At 40.2% G+C, this 22,209-nt stretch overlaps 1 protein-coding gene across 1 annotated transcript in view; it reads left to right on the top strand.

The window, feature by feature from the left end:
* The window catches only part of PKHD1 (PKHD1 ciliary IPT domain containing fibrocystin/polyductin), a 237,385-nt gene that overhangs the window by 152,345 nt on the left and 62,831 nt on the right, over nt 1-22,209 (top strand). The window contains exons 53-59 of the mRNA XM_066180094.1: nt 6,584-6,697; nt 7,355-7,442; nt 9,868-10,022; nt 11,839-11,991; nt 12,390-13,268; nt 14,599-14,761; nt 16,746-16,906. Of these exons, the coding sequence (XP_066036191.1) occupies nt 6,584-6,697; nt 7,355-7,442; nt 9,868-10,022; nt 11,839-11,991; nt 12,390-13,268; nt 14,599-14,761; nt 16,746-16,906 (1,713 nt within the window). The remainder of the gene's footprint in view (nt 1-6,583; nt 6,698-7,354; nt 7,443-9,867; nt 10,023-11,838; nt 11,992-12,389; nt 13,269-14,598; nt 14,762-16,745; nt 16,907-22,209) is intronic.

Here is a 22,209-nt window from a genome sequence, read left to right as displayed (position 1 = left end):
TAAAAACCAGACAGGTATTTGCAGCTGTTGAGTCGCAGTTCAGCATCTCCTGGAGAGCTGTCCTTGTTTCAGCGGTGAGATGATGGGTGGGGAGAGACTCTGCCGGTTTCCCACATCTCATCCTGGCTCCTCTGCCTTCATGTAGAGCTAGGAGTGCCTGGTTTTTTTTTTCCTCCCTTCCCCTTTCTCCTCCCATGTGTTCAAGGCCTTATGGTAACGTCTTGGAGCCCATCTGTCCAATCCTGCCTCTTCCATGCCTGAAGGAAGGGTTTTGAAGCCCATCTGTCTGACTCCACCACACCCTAAAGAAATCCTGACACAAAACAGATAATGAGACAGTTTAGTAAACAGATTTAATAGATGTGGACATCAGCGTTCAGCATTGCCTGAGCAGGATCTCAGGTTGGCATCACGTGAGCCAAATCCCCAGGTCCTGCCTGTTGTGTAATTTCTCCATGCCCTGTTTTCAGCATAGCAATCTATGGCCACACACTGTTCCTTCTAATTCCATAGCCTGGGACAAAGACTTTCTGGCAAAGCTAGAGTGTTTTGTTCCCTTAAACTCCTAGAGAACAATGATCAGTTTAGAAATTCATCTTATTTGGGTTTGGTGTCCTCCAGAGCACTTGACTTCTTCTCTGCAGAGAAAAAACAGAGTCAGAAGGTTAAATCATGACGATAAAGGTATAGGAACTAAATGATGACGGGAAATATGTAACAGAGGAAAAAAAAAAAACAGTGTAAAATTGGAGTTTATCAACCATAAAAAGAACCTAATTAATTTTATTGAAACAATAATTTACAGGCCAATTGGGGTGAGAAAATAGTGATGGTTGGGAAATCAGAATTTTTGGACACCCTTGACTGTACAGGGTCAATCATCACTTTCCTCTTTAATGTATGATCACAGTGCATGTGAATTATGATCCCTGGAAGATGTGAGATGATTTAAGATCCACAAAGAACTCTGCCAGAACCCTTGGAAAACCCAAAGGAAAATGTGTGGATCTACCCCCACAGGAATTTCTCTGGCTGTTCCTAGCCCTTCAGTGGATCCAGGGAAACTTTCTGATTATTTCTACTTTCATAGTCCTACTTCTAAGATAAGGAGCTTCTCTTTTTCACTTTATCCATCAAAGTCTTTTATTTGATGGTGATGTTTGCAATAAAATTTTAGTTACACCATTTATTTATATTTCTCTGCACTGTGATACTGTAAAAATTAGCTATTTTTTCAGCTTATAAAGGGAGAGTTTGAGGTTCAGAGAGAAAGCAAAATGTTGAATATCATTAGCACATCTGTGTCAAAAAAAGAGAAATGATGAGTTCAACATCTCACAGTTGTTTTTTCATTCTCAGCTAGGATGAATTTCATTTTAACCTACAAGCTTTAAAACTCAGATTATATGTGCAGAAAGTGCAGCGTTCCACTGCTGAACAAAGCCCTCAGCTCCCAATAAAGCTGAAGAAAATGCAGAAGTTCACTTGGCACACATTGATCCGTTGGACTCATCCTGAACTAAACTGCACTCAGCTGCTCTTTGCTGGCAGGCTGCTTTTGCATTTTATAGTAGAGCTCGCCAAGTAATTATCCAGATAGGATTTCTCTTTTTAGTTTCAACTTGTCACATTCTTTCCTTCTCATATCTCCTGATGGCTGCTTGTCAATCATGTCACTCATTGGAGGCAAGAAGCCTAAGGTCATCATTAGCTCATGGCTTGATTGTCTGGAAAGGGAACCTCAGACAATTCTAATCCCTCTTATCTTGCTTGTGGTAAGAGCTCTAATGCATTTACTCCTCTTCTTTTCCAGGAAGAACCCCCATACTGACTTGTCAAAGGGTAAATCAGGGTATTTCACTAAATGGCCATGTCTTAGCAGTAAATAAAGAACAATAATTAGGGCACCTGTGAGTTTCACCAATTTGCTGTCTTTTCCAACTTCTCCAGCACCTCTGTTGTTTGGGTCCCATCTTTAGCTGTGGGCTGAGTCCCACTCTGCAGACACCCCTGCACACCTGTCCAACTTGTATGAAGAAGGGACTCTGTTGGTGTAACAAGAGGTATTTTCATTCCAGATCACAGAAAAACAAAAAAAGTTCATTGGACTATTTGCATTCCCTTCAATGAACCCCTCAGCCTCAGGTTTGGCTTTTACCCCTTCCAAGCCACTCAGTTTCTTTTAACTGATTGTACCATGTAGGGAAGGGATTTGGCTCATGACACATGTTCAAGACACCCAAATGTAGGTGCAATGTGGACATCAGCACATGAGCTGCTGCTCCAGCAGAGGTCTATCCAACATAACCAGTGGAGCCCCTGCACTCCATGGGACTGTTGATACAGGTATCCAGAAAAAATCTACTTTAAGAAACCTGAATGTAGGTAAATGATCCTCCCTGGAAACATGGTTCAGTTGCCATAAGGATTTTCTATTGTTCTGGGCACCCTCAGGTGTCTCCCTCTGCCTTCAACTTCTGCTTAAAAATCCCACTCTTCAGTCATTGAACCCTGAGCTGTATCTGCCAGCCTCCGGAGAGGAATTGGTGGACACTGGGACTCTCAGATCCCATCCTATGCGTCTCACCACTTACTCCACATTCATCCCCAACTTCTGGCTGTTGGTTCCTACTCCACAGCTGTGGAGCTGTGGAGCTGTGGAGCTGAGGACTGCTGAAATCTTCTGTACATTTGGCAGAAAGAGACGACCAAGTGAGGTCTCCTTGTCTGGCTGCCTTTTCAGGCTGCTTTCCAGAGCGCAGCCTGAATTCCTGAAGGAAGCTCCATAAGAAGAACCTACAGTAGGTGCTGTCCAGCTGTGTATTGACCATGAATAAAAGCTCCTCAGGCTTTCTGGTGACAATATGACAGAGTTTTCAAAATAACCAGGCACTCAGAGTCCAAGAAGTTTTGGATTCAGGAAACAGAGATAGAGGAGATGGTCCCAGCAAGATACTCAGCAAAGTCTGTTTTGCCAGGTGAAGGGAGGAGATCTTGTCTCAAGATTTTGTTGCTCTTATATGCAACAGCTGTTACAGAGTGCTATGTTGTGAAAAAAAGACAAGGCTAGAAGGGAGGGAACACCCACTATTCTAGGAAAGAATAGAATGGGTTTTGCTATGGAACAAAACCCAAAACAATACAGCAAAAATCTGTGAGGAAGAACATCTGGAACAGAACCGAAATAGGAAAACAATGGAAAATGCTTTTAAAACTCAAAAACTAGATCCAGACCACAGTCCAGAATAAACAAAAATCTGGATAGAAAAAACACATCTCTATTTCTGTTCTCCTTTTTATTCCCTCCTTTTTTCTCATAGTAGGTTTTCTCCTCTCCAGGTCTTAAACATGATAATGGATTATGAACCAGCTGAAAACATTGTGCTAACAGATTTGTGTTACAATCTCAACATTTGGATCTCACACTTCTTCAGGACAGTGTGTAATCAGTGGTGAATTTATTAACACCTCAGGTTGTTTATTAACACAGGACTATCATATCTGTTTGGGGGTTTTTGCCCTGTGTAATGCAGTTGAAAGAACACATGTTTGGGGGAGACCTGCTTCAGTCTTTAGTGCCTCCTGACCTTTTCTACACATCTCACCAGACATTTCCACCAGCTTTTGGTAGTTTCCAGGTTGCAAGAATCTTTTTTTCCTGGTTCCCTGCCAGCGGCACACTATTATTTCACTTTATGATCAATCAGGTTGCTCATCAAATTGCCAGGTCTTCCAGCTGGAGCAATATCATGAAAGGGGATCCATATCCTCTCGTCTCATGCAGGATGGGGAATTGGGCAGTTTGGTGGGATCTTATGTAGGACTTGCTCACCACAGAAAAGTTGGACAGGAAACCTGAAGTTTTCTCAACCAAAGTCCAAAGACATACACTTAAAGGCCAGATCTTTCATTTATGTATGGCAGAAATCATGATTCCTGTTGTTTATGGCAAGTTGCTGTATCCAACAAAATTGCTTATTACTAGAGCTGTGATTTCATAGCCAGTTACTTCATAAGGCTCTGAAACTTACCCAGCCCCTGTGATTTGTGTGAATTAGCTATTTTGGATTCCTCTTATGAGTAAGCTGAGGTAGCTGCTGCTTCCATATCTTCATTTTCATAGGGCATTCTGCTGGAATCTATTTAGACAGCCAAAGTGTGTCTCTTAGACCTTACTCAGCTTCTCCCTTTGTTTTTCATTCTTCTCCATTCATTCCCAGAGAGACTCTTACCTTTTCAAACCTCTTGCCTTATTATGTTCAATATTAGAGAATCATAGAATGGGTGAAGTTAGAAGGGATTACTAAAGGTCATCTAATCCAACCCCTAGAGCATTATTCACTTTTTTCTTATTTCCTTGCTTCAGAATTCCTGCTGTCTTCCCTAGACCATCCCTGTAGTTGTTCTCTTCATTTGTGTCAGTTTATCTGTTTACTTTCTGTATCTTCACACAAGTTGGGGTCCCTAATAAAACATTGAATTCCACAGGGTTAGCAGGACCAGACCTGGTTGAGTCCATGTCCCCATCCCAGTCACTCAGGCTGTAAATTAGTGTGTGCCATGTTACTGCTGTACTCATGTAGTTTGTTAATCACAAAGTTTTGTGCTACTAAGCCAAGTGCCTTGGAGAAGCTAATTATACAATATCAAAGCTATTATCTTTATCAACTAGACCTGTAATCTCATTAGGAGACGATAACAAGGAAGTTTCACAGGACCTTTTTTTTCTGTAAAAGCAGGTTGATTGGCATTAATTATATCATCCACCTTTAATGATTTATTAATTGTGTTCAGAGTTGGACATTCCATTTTTATTTATTTTTCCCCTAGAATCAGTGTCAAGTTGACAGGCCTGTAATTACCTGGGGCTCTTACTTTTATCTTTGTTTGAAATATTGGCACAATATTAGCTTTCTTCAAGGGCTCTCAGACATCATGAGTGATCCCAAAATTATTGAAGAGTCCACCTTAATAGTCCAAAGGGTTTCCTGGAAAACTCTCTGCTAGCACTTGCATTCAAGTTACTGAAATCCATTGATTTAAGCCCATGGAACTGTTGATTGGAATAAGCAAGTATTAAACCTATTTTACTTCTAAAAATTCTTAGAAGAAATAGAATTTTTCTACTGATTGATGACTCCTGTGTTCTTTTGTATCATTTACCAATTACAGTTTCAGCCACTGAAGAATTTCTGTGAATTTTATTTTATTTTATTTTATTTTATTTTATTTTATTTTATTTTATTTTATTTTATTTTATTTTATTTTATTTTCCATTATAAATAGTTTTATTATGACCTTTGTTTTTCACTCTGATTGTATTGTTTTATTTGTGTGGTTTTGGCTTTTTTTAAACAAGGGTAACATTTCTTAATATGTTGTGCTTTTTTTGGAATAAAATTTATGTTTTTTAGCTAAATGTAGATGTAGTTCTTTTAAGGGAGGGAGAACTCCCAGTTCATCCTATAGAATCTCCATCTCCAATCCTTTGTAAGTGATTGTTAAGTCTGGAAGCCTACTTAAAAATGGTTTTAAAACTGACCTGAGAATTGGATAAATGAGATGGTTTTAACTGACTTAACTAGAATAGTAAATGCTTTGTAACCAGGAGTAAAAAATATGAGAAACCGCGAAAGTATATTTGGACACAACCTACTTCCTGGTTTTCCTCTGTTCAAACCACAGTTATGGGGGCTTAAACAAGGAAATCAGTGTTGGTTTGTTTGGACTATGGACGCTGAAAGATAATTCCCTCCATGTCCCCAGGGAATATACGTGTTCACTGGTGGGGGATATATTAGATGGGGAACATGCAAGTCTTGTACTCTTTGCCTTTTACCCATTAAAAAGCTGAGAATTTAAATATCCTCAGCTATCAGTTAGAAGCTGGTGGGGAACAATGAATCGTTTTATTGATTTCACTTAAATAAAAAAAGGCTCTCAAAGCAAAGCATTTCTTTAGGATACAAAATCAGCTCTCTTTTCCAAACTAGTAATTTTTAAATATTAAAAGAACATGACAGGCCAGCTAATTTTATACAGATACATGTATATATTTTAGTTCTACATCTGCTGCAATTTTCTGTTGCATAATTGATTTAATCTCTAATTTTAAAGGAACGCTGAACTCCTTTACTGGACTCCGCATACGTTTCTCCAGGGCAAAAACTGTCCTACTTTTTCCTCCTTAGTATCTGTTTAGTGCTGGACCATTTTCCTCTGAAACTGTAAACTACCCTTGGTGAAAGAAATGAAGAAGTTGGAATACAGTGTACTGTGCAGATTTATCACCATTACACACACCAAAACTTATTGGGCACTTTCTTTTTCCCTACTTTTTTTTTTTCCCCTCAATCTTTCCATTTTTTCCATTCCTTGATGCACAATTACCCCACAACTGGTGAAATTGTTTAGGAGCAAAAAGGCAAAAACTGGTTGAGAAATGAAATACTAATTCAGCAGTTTGGATATTTCTTTAAAATCAGATTCACACATATTTCTCCCCTAGTTTCCCTCCCATTTTCAGCATCACAGAAGCCATGGATACTTTTGTGGTGTGTTTGATGTTTTGTCTTTATTGCAGGTTCTTCCCAACATCCCCTAGAAAGGGATTTAAAGCTGCTGTTCCTTCTTCGGGCATCTGAAGGGATTTATTGTGATCGTCTGGAGGATATAAATGTCCACCCAGGGAGTATTGGTATGAAACATGAATTCCACTTTTCACAGGAAACTAATTTTTGGTAATGTCCAAACCTACAACTGTTGAGACTGTTACTATGTTGTACAGATAAACCTCGAACAAAAGTACACATATTTTAGAGTTAACCTTTAATCCTCTGGAATGTATCATCTGTATGAAAAGTTTCTGTATTTTGGATTTGTTCTCTGGTTTTGGATCCCTTTTCCAGAGGGGAAAAAAATTCATTGTCCAGAAAGATTAATAATAGTTGCATAATATTTCTATCTTTCATTCCTGGAGTTTTTTACCTAAAATGTTTATTTAGATAAATTTTTTTAATGGTAGATATTGCTGTCTGCAATTCCTTCAATTCTAATTTGTGTCAATGAGATTTCTGTGGTAATATCCTCTCTCTTGCCTGTACATGTGATGGTAATTTTACTTCATTGAGGATTTATTGCTCCTTCACTTTGTATTTTGAGTGGAGGCTTTGTGCTGTTCTTACACTTCTCATAAAATATAGAAACATACTTTAATAAGTATAAAGATTTCCGTACATTTAGTTATTGCTTTAGTTCTTCTCAAGACATTTTCCCTTATTTTCCATTAACCTTTGAAATCTTCCTGTTTTTTTTTTTTTTTTTTTTTTTTTTTTTTTTTTTTTTCTTCCCCCAGGAGTTTATGGACTGGTGCAAATTTATAGTGCTTATCCTAAGATGCCTTGGACACATCTGGGAACTGATGTTGCTCCTGGCAATGAAAGGTGGTATTTTGCCCAAATACACTTTCAAATATTAAATTTTGGCTCCTGTTCCTATGATTGGTGTTTAATATTCCTGTGAGTTGCATTATTCTTTTTCTTTGTGATGGGCTCTGAATTCTGTCTAGATAGGAAAAAACCAACCTAGGTAACAGAACATTGCACCATAATGGGAAAGCTGATGATCTTTAAGGTCCCTTCCAACCCAGATTAACTTTAACTCTAAAGAAATCTAAATTCTAAGGGTGAATCAAGCTGAGACTTCCTTCCTTCCTTCCTTCCTTCCTTCCTTCCTTCCTTCCTTCCTTCCTTCCTTCCTTCCTTCCTTCCTTCCTTCCTTCCTTCCTTCCTTCCTTCCTTCCTTCCTTCCTTCCTTCCTTCCTTCCTTCCTTCCCTCCCTCCCTCCCTCCCTTCCCCCCAACCCACCCCACCCCACCCCACCCCACCCCACCCCTCCCTCCATTCCCTCCTTCCCTCTCTTTATTCCCTCCTCCCCTCCTTTTTCTTCCTTTTAGCCAGGCCTAACAAAGCCTCATTGGAAGAGTTCCCATCAGGGTAGAGGCGTCTGCATTTAGGGAAGGAATAATTTGGGAAATATTTTAAAGATGAGCAGTGGAAGCACCAAAAGATCTCACCAGTAGGGCTCATCTGTTGTGAGCTCTCTCAGAGTTGTGTGTGAGCTCTCTCAGAGTGTAGATTAATTCTTTAGGAATTGCTGTATAGCTGTTCCTGATCCAAACCCCGCAACTTTAGTATGACCCTCTGGAAATTCTTCTCCTTCCCTGACTAAGATGGGAGATCAGAGTAAGCAGATTCTTGACTGAAGCATGCCAGTTAAACACTTGGATGAAATGGATCCAGGCTAGATCTGGGTTGCTGCCCAGATATTTTATATGAAATATCATGAGGTGCTAAGATGCAAGTGTTTGCAGTTAATGCATGCACATTAAATGCAGCACAAAGAGTTGCTTCAGTTGTTAAAATAAAGGAAAAAAAAAAAAAGGCAAACCCAAACCCTATTTTTCATTAAAAGTCTATCAATAGCCAGCTAAGAGTTAATGTGGTTGGATACAGAAAACAGGTAAATGAGTGCTGGAATATGAAAGCCGAAGGAAAATGAAAGCTGAAGGAAGTGGATTTTATTGAAGGAGAGGAGCTGCTCTATATCCTTTTCCAGTATGGATAAGGTCATAAGTTCAGGAAGGACTTTCCTGCTGTTTCAGAAGATATGCAGTGATTCCTCAAAAAAAAAAAAATTTTTTTTGTGGATTTCTCTACTGAATATTCACAGGTGTTGTATACTCTCAGTGCTCATCCAGAACCTACTCATCTTTGAAAAATATTGGGGAAAGAGACTCTGGAAAACCTTGACAACATCCCTTTAGGAATCTATTTTCTCTCTGCAGTTCTGTCACTCTAGACTGCATTGTCAGAGGCATTGTCTGAATTCACTCAGTGCCCATTTTTCTCAATAATTCCCTGAGGATTTTAGATCCTCACCTGGCCAGTAGCAGTCACCCTGTAACAGGACAAAGTGTTTGTCAAATAGAGATAAACACTAATCATTATCCATTTTGCTGTCACTAAACGCTTTTGTTTTCCTGATGTGAAGCTAAAAATCCTCTGAACTGGTAATACAACTTTAACTGTTGAAGGGGATCTTCAGCTCAAGATTAAAACAAATAAATGCAGGACTCTGCGCAATGTTGAGTAGCCAGCAGAGTTTTAAGTGCTGGTGCCTAGAGGGTGTTCAGCTACCAAGGGCAGGATTCAGGCTGCTAAACAGATGGTTTGGGCCCATTTGAGGTGTCTTTGGGCTCATATGAGATGCTTTTGGGCTCGCTCCATGGCTGGCACATTTGTCTCTAGGATCACTCCAGGAACCAGTCCAGCCAGCTGATGTTTTAGATACCCTGGGATACCTCAGATAGCAAGAGATGGAATCAGTTTAGGGAATCAAATCCTGCTTGAAGTTCCCAATTCAGAGAACTGAATTGTCTTTCACTGGTAATGACTGTACCAACAGGCTCTAGTGGAAGCTTAGATGCGAAATGCAGGCAGCTACATGACCTTGCACATGGTTGTTTAAATCCACAGCTAACTTTCAGCTCTGCAGAATACTCCTGGCACCAAAAATGGTCTGATATGTCTTTTGGAGGCAACTTGAGCTCTGAAATGCTGTACTGGAGCTGTATATGTTGTTAATCAATGGTGTGAAATAGATGCTTCAGGATTAATTTCCTCCCAAATATTTCAGACATCTGGTTTTGCAGAAAGCCCTAAAGGGGCTTTTCCTAAAGCATAGCCTGTAGACTTTTTTTTTTTTTTTTTTGAGACATCCCTGAGCAAAACAGTTCATTTTTAATGAAATTTGTGAGCCTAACTCTCGTTAGTGTAATGACATTAAGTTTATATCATGGTGTTTCAGGATTTTTGTGGAGGATGAAGTAGATTGGGATCAAGGTGGGGATATTGTGATCAGCTCTTCCTCCTATGAAGCCCATGAAGCTGAAGTACTTACACTTAAAGAAGTCCATGGTCATAATATAAGAATTCATGAACATCTTCTGCACAGGCACATTGGTATGGAATTTTTCTTTCCTTTGTTTGAGAGTTTTCTTCTGAAGTATTGACTTTCTATTTCATATCTCAACAGGATCAATTCTACTTTCTTGCGGGATCTTCGTTTCTTTCTCCATATACTTTTTAGCTTGCTGATTCAAACACAGATTTCTGTGAATAGGATCAATTCAGTGTTGAATTGTTTGGGAAAACTTTCCAATGTTTCAAGTTGAGCTGGTTCACAGAGAGAGAAAGAAATTTTTCCTTTTTTAAAGGAAAAAAGAAATGTAGGATTTTAGGCCCTTCGCACAATAAATGTGGTATGTCAAAACCCTAAAAATAATTAAACCCCACCCATTTTTCAAATTTCAAAATAATTACATTCTAAAGTTTAAAGTACAAAATTTTATCAATTCCGTGGCATGAAAATAATGTATTTATAAATTAATATCTAAATAAACATAAAATCTGCATATATCTCTATTTTCTGTGTAGATTGCATGGGACCTATATTTTTATGGGAAAAGGGATGCAATGTTAATACTTATTTACTTTTTTTCAGCCTATAAAGTAAATTTATTACCATCTATTTAACAGAAGCAAAAAGATTTTTTAGCAGGTCAAAATCTGAACCTTCAAACCAAGGATTTTTCTTGTGCATAACAATATTTTTTAAATTTGATCTTTATTCCAGCCAGTAGGCACAGAAATAAGCATAATGGATAAAAAGATCCAGACATATCATGTTTTAAATGGCAAATGTCTGAGCCAGTAATCAAAGCTTCACATGGAATTGAGCCCTGTTCTGCAATTATCCAGTGTTAATCAACAGTAGCCTCCATGGCACAGTTTTTTATGACAATTGCATTTTTCAAACAAAATGTGCAGTTCAAAGGATAGCGCATCTAGACTTCCTTTCCAGTAGTTTATGCTTTTTAGGCCTCTCTTTTTAGCTGATGTAGATACAATAAGTGTATTATGAGGGGAAATTACTTCTTACCCCCTGAGTACTGCAGCAGTTGTTAGGTACAACTGAAACAATAGGATTGATGGGACAATTAAGGGGTAAATACTGAGTTTCACCTTGCCAAATGTAGATATCTTCAGTAAATGCTCACACATGAGCCAGTCACTTTCAGCTCCCTCAATAATTAAAGCAGAAAAATACATACAATACGTACTTTACGCTTGTATTTTATCTCTCCCTAAAGCAGGTATATAAAACACACAACAAATTGTACTTGAGATTTGCCTATTGCTCTCCATCATGCATAAAACCAGTCTGGATAACCAAATCACATCTGAATATGTCTTAAGTCACCTGAGATTAATCCAAGCTAGACAGCTGCATAAACTTGAGCAAAAGTCTCCTTCAGAAATGCATTGAAAGAAGTGTTTTAAAATTCTTTTAGAAAACACACACAAGTAAGAGTCTGTAGCAATGTTTTCGCATTGACATTAGTCTGATCCTGAGGAAAATTAATGGAGATCAACTCTGCAGTGTGCTGAAGAGTAACTCCAGCACGCAGAGCTTGGAAAAAAGTGAAGTGTGAACCTGTTCATTGCTTTGGCACCTGCACACCTCAGGGGAAAGGTTTAGCACCTTCTTGTTCTAAAAAACGAGATATCTTGGTAAAACATAAGTGCACAGTGAATATTTGATGGGCAGGTGGCCTTTCTGGTTTTGCGTTGATGCATGCAGATTGTGCTGGGGGTGAAGCACACCTGAATGTCAGCGCAGATTCTGCAGACGAGCTGTCAGGATTTATGTCCCTCAAAGCCCTGGTTTATAGGTATGATAGACACTTATCACATTTGATTCCCTCAACCTCCCCAGGGCGTGCCCACGACACAGAAGATGGCAGACGCATCCCTTTGGCCGCAGAGGTTGGGCTCCTCACGCGGAACATGCGGATCCAGTCAGATGTGCCTTGTGCAGGGAGGATGCTTGTGGGACACTTCATGGGTTCCAGCAGAATGGAGTTTAAAGGTAGCTGAGATTCACCTGCTCTCATCAAGAGGCTGGCAAAAATTCACCTGTCATCATCGTCTTGGGCAAAAACTGCACTGGTTTTGCCCAAGAAGGAGGTGCAGCAACGTGTGTATCCATTCACATGTGCTATGAAAGTCAGAACAAACTGACTCCCAGCAAGTATAAAACAAGAGCACCACTAAAAATTCATAAATATGGAGGATATTTTAGGAGGGGCTGCTCTGTATTTTGTAAGGTTTTACTATGACTTTGTATATATTTATGAAAAAATACCCATCATTACAATACACTGACAAAGTACTTGCTGTTATACGTCTGCCTGTTGTTAACATGGTTTTCCTTACCTGTTCTTATGTAATATAAGCTTTTATTTCACTCCAGTTATCTCATTGCAGGTGCTCTTCAACTCTTAAATGTTCAGATTTTGAACTTCGGGCCTCCTCAGCTTTCTGCCATTGAATTCAGGAACGTATCCAAGGAGTCCTCAGTGGTGTCATCCAGCATTAGTGGCAGCTGCGGAGCCGGCATTAAAGCAGTCGAGAGCAATGGGACCTTGTTGCACAATAACGTGGTGTTCAACACCACTGGGCCTGGCATTGATTTAGAAGGGAACAATCACTCTCTCCTCAGGAGCCTTGTCATTCTGAGCAGGCAGCCAGAAGGTTCTTTAAACTGGGTTGCTGGCATCAAGGTGAACCTGGCCACCAGTGTCTCCCTTTGTGGCAATGCTGTGGCAGGATCTGAGAGAATTGGCTTCCATGTCAGGGGCCAAGAATGTTTGCCAGATGGAGACTATTGCAGTGGAAATGTGGCCCATTCAAGTCTCCATGGCGTTCACCTGTACCAGGAAGATGGATTTCAGACCTGCACTAGAGTCACAGGCTTTCTGTCCTATAAGAATTACGACTATGGTGTCATGCTCCACCTTGGAGGCAGCGTTATTGTGGAAAATGTGGTGCTGGTGGACAACACCGTGGGGCTCCTGGCAGTGGTGCACTGTATCTATGCTGAGCGATGCTACACGGGGAAAACGTCCATAGAAATTAAAAACTCTGTCATTGTCGCAACAAGCTCAACTTTTGACTGCCTCAGAGACAGGATCAAGCCTCACTCAGCTGATCCAACAGCCCAGGACCGACCCCCACACTACCCCCTAAGAGGCCGTGTTGGGATTTTATGGCCCACATTTACCACTGTTCCCAGCCAAAGGCCAGAGGATCCCTGGCACAAAACTGGGCATTGTCCAAAAGCCCTGGGAATCATGAAGTTGAAAGGTCGGTCTTTGGTCTCCACTGGCTAGACTGTTCTGTCACTCTTTTTCTTCATTATTTCCATTTTTCCAGTTGAAGTTGCAGCCTCCCACAAATGGACAGGTTGGAGAAATCAGGGCCTCAGTGAAATTGGTAACAGAATTATTCTACAACTTGATACAGTTTAATTAAGAAAAATATATTATTTGATATTTTTCACTTCCTGAATCTACTGCAGGATATTTGTTGCCCCTAGAAGCTGTGGCTGCCCCATCCCTGGAGGTGTTCAGGGTTGGGTTGGATGAGGATTGAAGCAACCTACGACAGTGGAAGGTGTCCCTGCCCATGGAAGAGGGTTGGAATGAGAGGATCTTTAAGGTCCCTTCCAACCCAAATCATTCTTGGATTCTATGATTCCATGAAAATTATGTCCCATGATAATGTATAGATTCTACCTCACACATACCTTCCTTCTGCGTTACTTTTCAGATTGATTCATCTCTCTGACCCACTGTTACCCCCACCTAAATAAAGATATCAAATCTGAGAAGTGAATATCACACTTTGGATAGAATTGTCACAGAACATGAGAACTACAACTCACAGAAGCAGTTATGACCTTTATTGGTATAAGAGATTGCACAAGAGGAATGGAAGTCTGTTATGTATCCTGGATCTTTATATCAAATTAATTTTTCAGTCCCCAAAACAATATTTGCATATAGCAGAACACTGATAGCTGGTTGCAATAGTGGGATCTAAATACCTCACTGCTTTTCATGACTTTATTCCTCATTGCTACTTACTTTTGCAAGAAAATTCATCATCCCCTTTTTACTGAAAAATAAGAGAGATAGAGAAAGGCAAATACACTTGTGCAGAGTCTCACAAAAAAATTCACAGCAAAATATGGATTATGGAGCTGCACAAGAGTTGAGTGCCAAAGCCAAGTATGTGTCATCACACCCTGCTTGTCTTATATTAATCTCTAGCAAGTAGAAAAACCATTCAAGGCAGGTCGTTATTTAACTGGTCCTTACTTATTCAAATAAAAATGTATTAAATACTTTTCCTTTTTTTTGAATTTTCTCAGTGACTATTTTTTTGATTTCATTTCCTATGGTTATGACTTGGTTTGTGTCAACATAGATATAATTTGGTCACAGAGTATCCTAAAGCCACGTGAAGATCTACAAAAAATGCTATTAGTCTGATTTAAAAATAATTTGTACAGATATATATGGGAGCAATTTAACATGGAAAACATCACAGTAAAAAATCAACTTTCTTATCTCTAGTTATGGCACTCTTTTAACCACTTTTCCTTGACTGATCTTCTCTTAATCCCTGGCAGAAGTCACCTTTACTGGTTTTACGAAGAGCTGCTACAGTGAAGACAGGGATGTCTGTATCATGTCAAATGCTGATCATTTAGGCATCATGCCTCTCATCACAGCAGAGACATCAAGGATGTTACATGTCAGTGAGAAGGACAAGTTCTACTTTCATCCAACAAGGTAAAATACTTCGTCCTGAACTATCTTTTTTCAAAAAAAGAAAAAAAACAAACCAAAAAAACCCCCAGGACCTACAGCTTTGGAACTACCCTCCCCTCATCTCTGCTTTTCTACTGCTCCTGTCTGACAAAAATGAACAAGCTCTGACATCAAACAAACATGCACAGAAAAACTAAAATATAGGGGAAAAAAAAAAGAAATGGAAAAAAAACACCACCAAATTTAGTTAAGGGCAATCTTTTACAATTTGAGTTTTGAATTCCATCAAGGTGCATCTCTGGACCAATCCTCTTGGATTTCTCCTTTTCCTGACATTTGTGTAGCAAAACAAGCCTCACATATCCCATTTCTTAACCCCCCATCCTGAGCATCTCTGACTTCTCAGCCTCAGGCTTCAGAAAATGTCAGGACCTCCAGGAAAAAACCCTGAGACAGGGAATGTCCTTTTGGTTGGGGAAGCATGGCTTGATTTGTGCCTGTGAGATCACATCATAAATGTTGATCAGCACAAGGCAGGCTGTGAGATGTCAAATGATTGCCAGAACTGCTCCTGCCCAGGGAGAATATCTTCGGTGAGTGTTGAGGAGGGAGGGGAGGACTTCATCTCTAACCTTAAGTCACTGCTGGTTGCAGTGGTTTAGACATACCACATCCAATGGAAACCACATGCCTATTTATTTATTGCAGTCACTGAACACAATGCAGAGGCTATGTCAGGAAAGCCTTGAAGTAGCAAAAAAAATTTTCCAGCATGGACTCCACTTGCCAGTCAAAAATAATTGGAGGTGTCCCACACTGCTATGTTTAGAGCCCCTCCAGCCTTCTGCCAGAATTTCTTATTTTATTCTGAGTATTTTTGCTTTTTGCTCTGGGCATTAGTTTGCGTGTAGATTTCTGAGCCCTGTCCAGCTTGTCAGCTCCCATTATGTTTCACTCTTGTATCCATCCCACAATATTCTGCTGGTAGTGAGCTGCTGAATACCCAGTGCAAGTGCTAGTGGTTTTCAAATGTGAGGAATGCACATGGATTACTGAATGCTTCCTGGGGAGGCTGCTGAGCCTCTGAGGGTGGCTGCATCTCCCAGTGCTCCTCATGCAATATCTGTATGCATTTATTTAATATTTAATCCACCTTTGCAGCGACTGAGCTTGATCCAAGTTGTGTCTGCATTGTTCTGCTTCAGCATCCTGAAGGGATATCTTGATGGATATGTCCTGTCAAAGACAAGATGAGCATTGCCTTGGAGCAAGAGGGGAAATAGAAACATCAGGGAATATAGCAAATCTGTGAATCACTTTGCTTGTCCCACTGGTAGACCTAACCAGCAGAATTGTTGGATTTACTGAGAGATGGTCAAGAACTGAACAGTCAGGATCAGAGGAGTCTTTGTTCTCCACCTCTTTTGAGCTGGCTTGACTGGAGGGATTGGCCTTTTTGTTCCTCTGCCCTTACTGCAAATCTCTGCCTATACATGTTTGCCCCATTCAAGGTACCAGCAATTGGGTTTTCTCAGTCTGAGACCAAAAAATTCTCCATTTTCTTCAAAGTTTAATGTGAATCCTTGCAGTGATCTGAAAATGTCTCCATGGACTTCACTGGAGTAGAAGTCTTTTTTACCTTATTGAATTCTGTTGTGGGTGTGAGATGCTCAATTCACCAGTTCCTTTAAGCGGTGTTGAACCTTTAGTCAATCTGCAATTTAAAGCAATTCAGCTCACTGAATTACAGACACACCCAAAAACTAGGCATGTTACTGAAACACACTGACCTCCTTCTGTAGTCAATATAGACCCTTGTTTAGGAAATTTTTCATCTCAGCTATCTGATATCTCTCTCAGTGACACAAGTTCTCCTCAACACACCTCTCCTGTTACAGGTATCTTCCTCTGTGGCAGTCAGTAGTTGATGACTTAAATAGAAACTTATAGGCTTTTCTGGCTTTTCCAAGCCACTAATAATAATGTTACCTTCCCTACTTACCAGTGCACAAACCTCTGAAGATGCTGTGCTCCCTGAAGAGAGATGCAAAGGCTCAAGGAAAGCCCTTTTCAAGGATTTGGATGGAGGTGTCCTGCATCTGGAACCACCTGTCTCTGTTTTCCCAAAGTCAGAATTTGAATGGGCACAGTTCTACTCAGAAGCTGGTAAGTGCATGTGCTAATTGGAGTGTTTGCAAACTTTAAGCCATGAGATGTGACTTTCACTGAGATTTGCAACTGAGGTTGAGGTCATGGTGGTCCCAGTTTGTATGGTTCCTTTCCAGGCAGGATGTAGTGAATTGTGGTGTAAGACTCTGGGGTGACTCAGTGTGCAGCTCTGTGCCCACCAGTGCCACTCTGGATTCTTGCAGTGCCATTTCACCCGGCATTTTTATCCTCTTTAGGGTCTGACCCACTAGGTTGGATGGTAGAAAGAAATTCTTCCCTGTAAGGGTAGGGAGGCCCTGGCACAGGGTGCCCAGAGAAGCTGTGGCTGCCCCTGGATCCCTGGAAGTGTCCAAGGCCAGGTTGGACAGGGCTTGGAGCAACCTGGAATAGTGGAAGGTGTCCCTGCCCATGGCAGGGAGTGGGACGAGATGATCTTTAATGTCCCTTCCAACCCAAACCATTCCATGATTGGTGATTCTACCTGTCCCTTGAAATTCCTCTGAGAGCATTAAGGGGCACACGCCATAAAAATACCACAAAACTGCAAAATAATACCAGTAATTGGCCCCACAAGGATTTTCATCCACATCCCACTGAGGAGATAATCAAGCTGAAAACCCACTCCAGAAGTTTGACGACCCCTCTCTGTTTAAAAAAAGGCCCATTCTGCTCAATAACCACTTTCTGAAGGCTCCCACAGCAAGGCTCCGTTCTCATCCTGATTAAAACTCAGCTCTCTGATTCCAAATAAACTCTTTAATTACAATTAGCATTCCCTGTGCCTGCTGCTGATGGCAGCCATTTTGCTGTAGAGACTCATAGTTTGTGACTCTGCTGGTGTGGGAGGCTGATGGGAGGGACTGTAATTAATCCTGTTTTCCTTCACACTCTAAAACTGATTAAACACAACAAGAACTTTAAACAATATGTGTAAGGCTTTTCCTCTAAGGATCCTGCTCTAGCTGGCTGCTTACAGGGTTGATTAATGTGTCATCTAGATGCAAACACTGATTTTTACTGTACCTTTTCCACCCTAATTATGAATCACATCCAAGCACTAATGCTCTAGTGCTATTACCACTTAGCACCTGCGTATTACTGAATATATTTGCATACAAAACCTGGATTTTAATCAGATTCCCACCATTTCTAGCATATCCTAGCACACAGTCATAGGTGTAAGAGGAATCCCCACCATCTAAAGTGCACTGAGGGTACAACCTTCACTCCATAGGGTTTATCTCCTTGTGAAATGGAGGTAACAGCATATGGTAAATGTTGCCTGCCTCTGAAGCCATGACAAAATTGAATCTGAATGGGTTTTTTTCCCCCTTCCTTTCACAAATGTGTGTTAAATTCCTCTGCATTTCTCATTCTGACCTATGGTTCCTTTTGTCTTGAGGTTGACATTTGGAAAGGCACAACTTGATGGGGAGGTGAATTCGTGGTATTCGTGGTCATCTTCTTCTCTTTTTTCCTTCTCATTCTGGAAAGTTGTAGCACTGAGTATTTTCCACAGTGCAATGCAGACTCCCAGGATAGACAAATAGGAGAAAAACTCAACTTTTGTGCTCCCACTGATCTCCTGCCAGCAGGACCAGAGCAATTATCATCCCCCTGTGCTGGGCACTGATGAGCCAAACCTCGTGCACCGTGTTCAGTTTTGAACTCCTCACTTCAAGAAAATCTTTGAGGGGCTGGAGTGTGTCCACAGAAGGGAAAGGAGCTGGAGAAGGCCCTGGGATATAAGGAGCTGCTGAGGGAGCTGAAGTTTCTTAATTTGGAGAAAAGAAGGCTCAGGGGGACTCTCTACAACTCCCTGAAAAGAAGGATTGCCCTCTTCTCCCAGGAGATTAGTGGTAGGTCAGGGGGAAATAGCCTCAAGTTGCATCAGGGAAAATTCAGGTTGGATATTAGGAAAACTTTCTCCTCAGAAAAGGTGGTTGGCCACTGGAATTGGCTTCCCAGGACAGGGGTGAAGCTACCATACCTGGGAGCATTAAGAAAATCAAGTAGATGTAGCCCTTTGTGATAAAGTTTGGTGGGCATGGTGGCATTTGTTCTCTCTGGGCTTGATGACCTTAAAGGTCTTTTCCAGCCTTAATGATTCTGCGGGACCAGATTCCCCTTTGGTGTGACAATGCTTCAAGGCCTCTGAAGATGGTGGTTTTGTCATAAATTTATAAAATGGCTTGGAAGGGGCATTGGAACAGGATGATTTTTAAGGTCTCTTCCAACCCAAACCAGTCTATGATTGTATGATTCTATGATACACATAAATATGTTCACTTCAAACTTCTAGTTTGGCCAATGAAATTGAAATTACTGTCCCTCAGGCATTTTTAGATACTCTGATTACTCTGCGGGGAGCAAACCAAAACACTCAGTAGACTTCAGGGACAAAAAATCATGGAGATGTTTTATCAGAATAAGGAATATCACAGGGAAGGGTCTGGGAGAGCCTTAACTGAGGCACAAGGGATCATTCAGAGTGATACTAATGCTCCTTCATTCACATGATGTCTTCTATTGAAGATGAAATCAGTATAGAAATTGTGAAATTTATTATTTCTATACCAATTTTCCCCCCTTTGTTTTCCCAAACTTTTACCCACTGAGTTTGCTCTTTGCTTCTAGACCAAGTTTTTTATTGTGACTCTCCGAAGAAGCAGAATTGTTCACTTCAAAATAAAGTTTTAGTTTTCTGGATAAACCACAAATTCAGAAAAAAAAAAGAACAAAACAGGAGGGAACAGATCCAAGATTTTTGTTCCTCTTATTATATCTTCTGCAAGAAAAAAGGAGTAACAACAAAAGTAGGTTTGAGTCCAACAAAGCATAATTACTTTTTAATATGGGAGTCCTTTTTAGTCTTTTTTTTTCTTTTAAATATAATGCTGCAAAAGTTTAAAATTAAATGTTTTCCAACACCCTCCTCCCTAAATAATTTATGATGAACTTTCAAAGCACCATTTTTTGAATTATCCAAAACAATTTAATGAGTTTAACATGAATTTATAATTATTTAAATCTCTTTGAGCTGCCATTTTTGGATGACAAAATGTTTTTCTCCTAAAACTCATGTCTAGAGCAAGCCTCTTGCAAAAGAGCTTGGGGCCAGGCCTGGAGCACTAAATGGTTCCACGATACAGGAAATACCAGAATCATAAGCTGTACAGCAGAATTAGCTGTAAACAGGAGCATCTTGATGAGGAATTATGGATAAGTGGACAGTTTGTGTATTCAACTGATTCCTATGCCCAGGTTAAAACCCCAGCTCCACAAAGAGCAGCTGATGGAACCATCCTTGTGTAGTTGAAGGATCAGCCATTTGCTGGCTTTCTGCAGTGTTCACAGGACTCTGTTATCACAGATCCTCACATCTGTAATCTGGGATGACTTCCAGAGACATCAAAGTTCATTGTCTTCCCTTGGTGGAAATGTAGCTGAGGACCTCAAACTAGTAGAATATCCATCTGTCCCCACCCCTGTTGTCTCCAGCGTTGTCATGGAACCATAGAATTTTGGAATGGTTTGGGTTGGAAAGGATCTCAAAGGTCATCTCATTCCATCTCTTGCCATGAGCAAGGACATCTTTCACTAGAGTTTACTAATGTCCCCTCCAGTGACCAAAGAGAGACTGACTCATGTCATGGGTAAGACACAGAATCGGAGAGATGAAACCAAGTCTTTCAAGTTTTAGTCTTGAGCATGTAGATGTATGTTTTCTTCCTGCTGACTGATACATTCTAGGTACAATTTAAGGCAATTTGGATTGAATAATCATAGAATCATAAAGCAGATCAGATTGGAAGTAGACTCAAAGGCATATCTGGTCCACCCTTTTGTGGGAAAGGAGCATTATCTGTCACTCTGTCCAACTGCATTTTGAAAACCTCAAAATGAGGATGTGATGGAGATTCCATTGTGTCCCTGGGGGTATTTTTCCAATACACCATAGAATCACAGAATGGTTTGGCTTGGAAGAGACATTAAAGATCACCCCATTCCATCACCCTGCCATGGGCATGGACACCTTCCACCATCCCAAATTGCTCCAAGCCCTGTCTGAACTGGCCTTGGACACTTCCAGGGATGGAACAACTACAACACCCAGTGATTGCTATTACTGTGAAAAACCTTATTTCTTATATTGAGATAAGACCTTTCCCGGTGAAAGCTGTACCTGTAGGCCATTGTCTTCCCCATGTGTCTCCTTGTGAAGAGAGAGCCCCATGCTCCTTGTAGCTTCCCTGTAAGTACTGGAATATTGTGACAGGATTCTCTCCTGAGCCTTGTCTCCTCCAGGGAGAACACACCTAATCCTTCAGCCTTTCCCCATAGGAGAGGTATCCCAGCCTTTTCACCAACTTTGTGTCCTTCCTTCAGTCCTCTCTGATTCTGATTTACTGGGGGATGATGAAGCTCTGGGCTATCTGATGTTTATTCATGCAACGTTTTCTTGCTGTTGTAAACATGTGCTCTGTGCATTTTGCGTGAATAATGGAATCTATTTGCTACTTTACACAGTCAAACCTGACAACTCCTTGTAAGTTCTTTGGATACAGTAGAAGAATCAGTGAAATTCAGGTCTGTAATACCCCTATGGGATGGACAATTATTTTGCCACTAGTTTTCCAGGAAGAAGAGAATTTGTGACTTGCCCAAGGTCAGTCATTGAATTAAAAATTATCCTTCCAGAACCCTGACAGCCAGACTCTGAATCTGAAAACACCCCACCATGTTAAGGCAGGTGGAATTTTATGGTTACATTGACTAGAAACAGCCCAAAGTGTATTTTACATAGCACTTTTTACTAAAATTATATCCCTGGACTATATTTTGGGACATTACTGAACATTCAAATTCTGACTACAATTATAAACCAAAGAAAGAAAAAAAAGCAGTTTTAAAAATTATTCTCTAGAAAAACAGATTAATTTTTTATTGAATCAGCTTTAGTGTTAATCTATTGGTGAGAGGATCAGTGCATTGTGGACAACTGAACTTTTTATCTGTCCAGCAAATCATTGAGATTATATTTTCTTGTGTCATTTTCAATCTAGAGCTGTGAAATTGCTCAGTAGTCTTGCTTACTCTCTAGAGGTAATGAATACATTTTTAAATAATAAAGAGGAAAGTGTTTAATATGTAAATTTTTGTCTGAAGCAAGTTATGCAGACATTCAACACTCAATTTTATCAAAAACTTTTGTCAAAACCCCTTTAAATTGTAATATTGAAGTTAAAAGTCATAAATGAATGTGCAGAAGTTTGCTAATTTCTTCAGAAATATGAAAA

This window comes from Chamaea fasciata, unplaced genomic scaffold (genome assembly GCF_029207755.1).
Source record: "Chamaea fasciata isolate MVZ Bird 193981 ecotype frontalis unplaced genomic scaffold, bChaFas1.0.hap1 SCAF_3, whole genome shotgun sequence".
Lineage (NCBI taxonomy): Eukaryota > Metazoa > Chordata > Aves > Passeriformes > Sylviidae > Chamaea > Chamaea fasciata.
The sequence above is the reverse complement of the archived record's forward strand: the minus strand, read 5'-3'. Positions and strand labels throughout refer to the sequence as shown.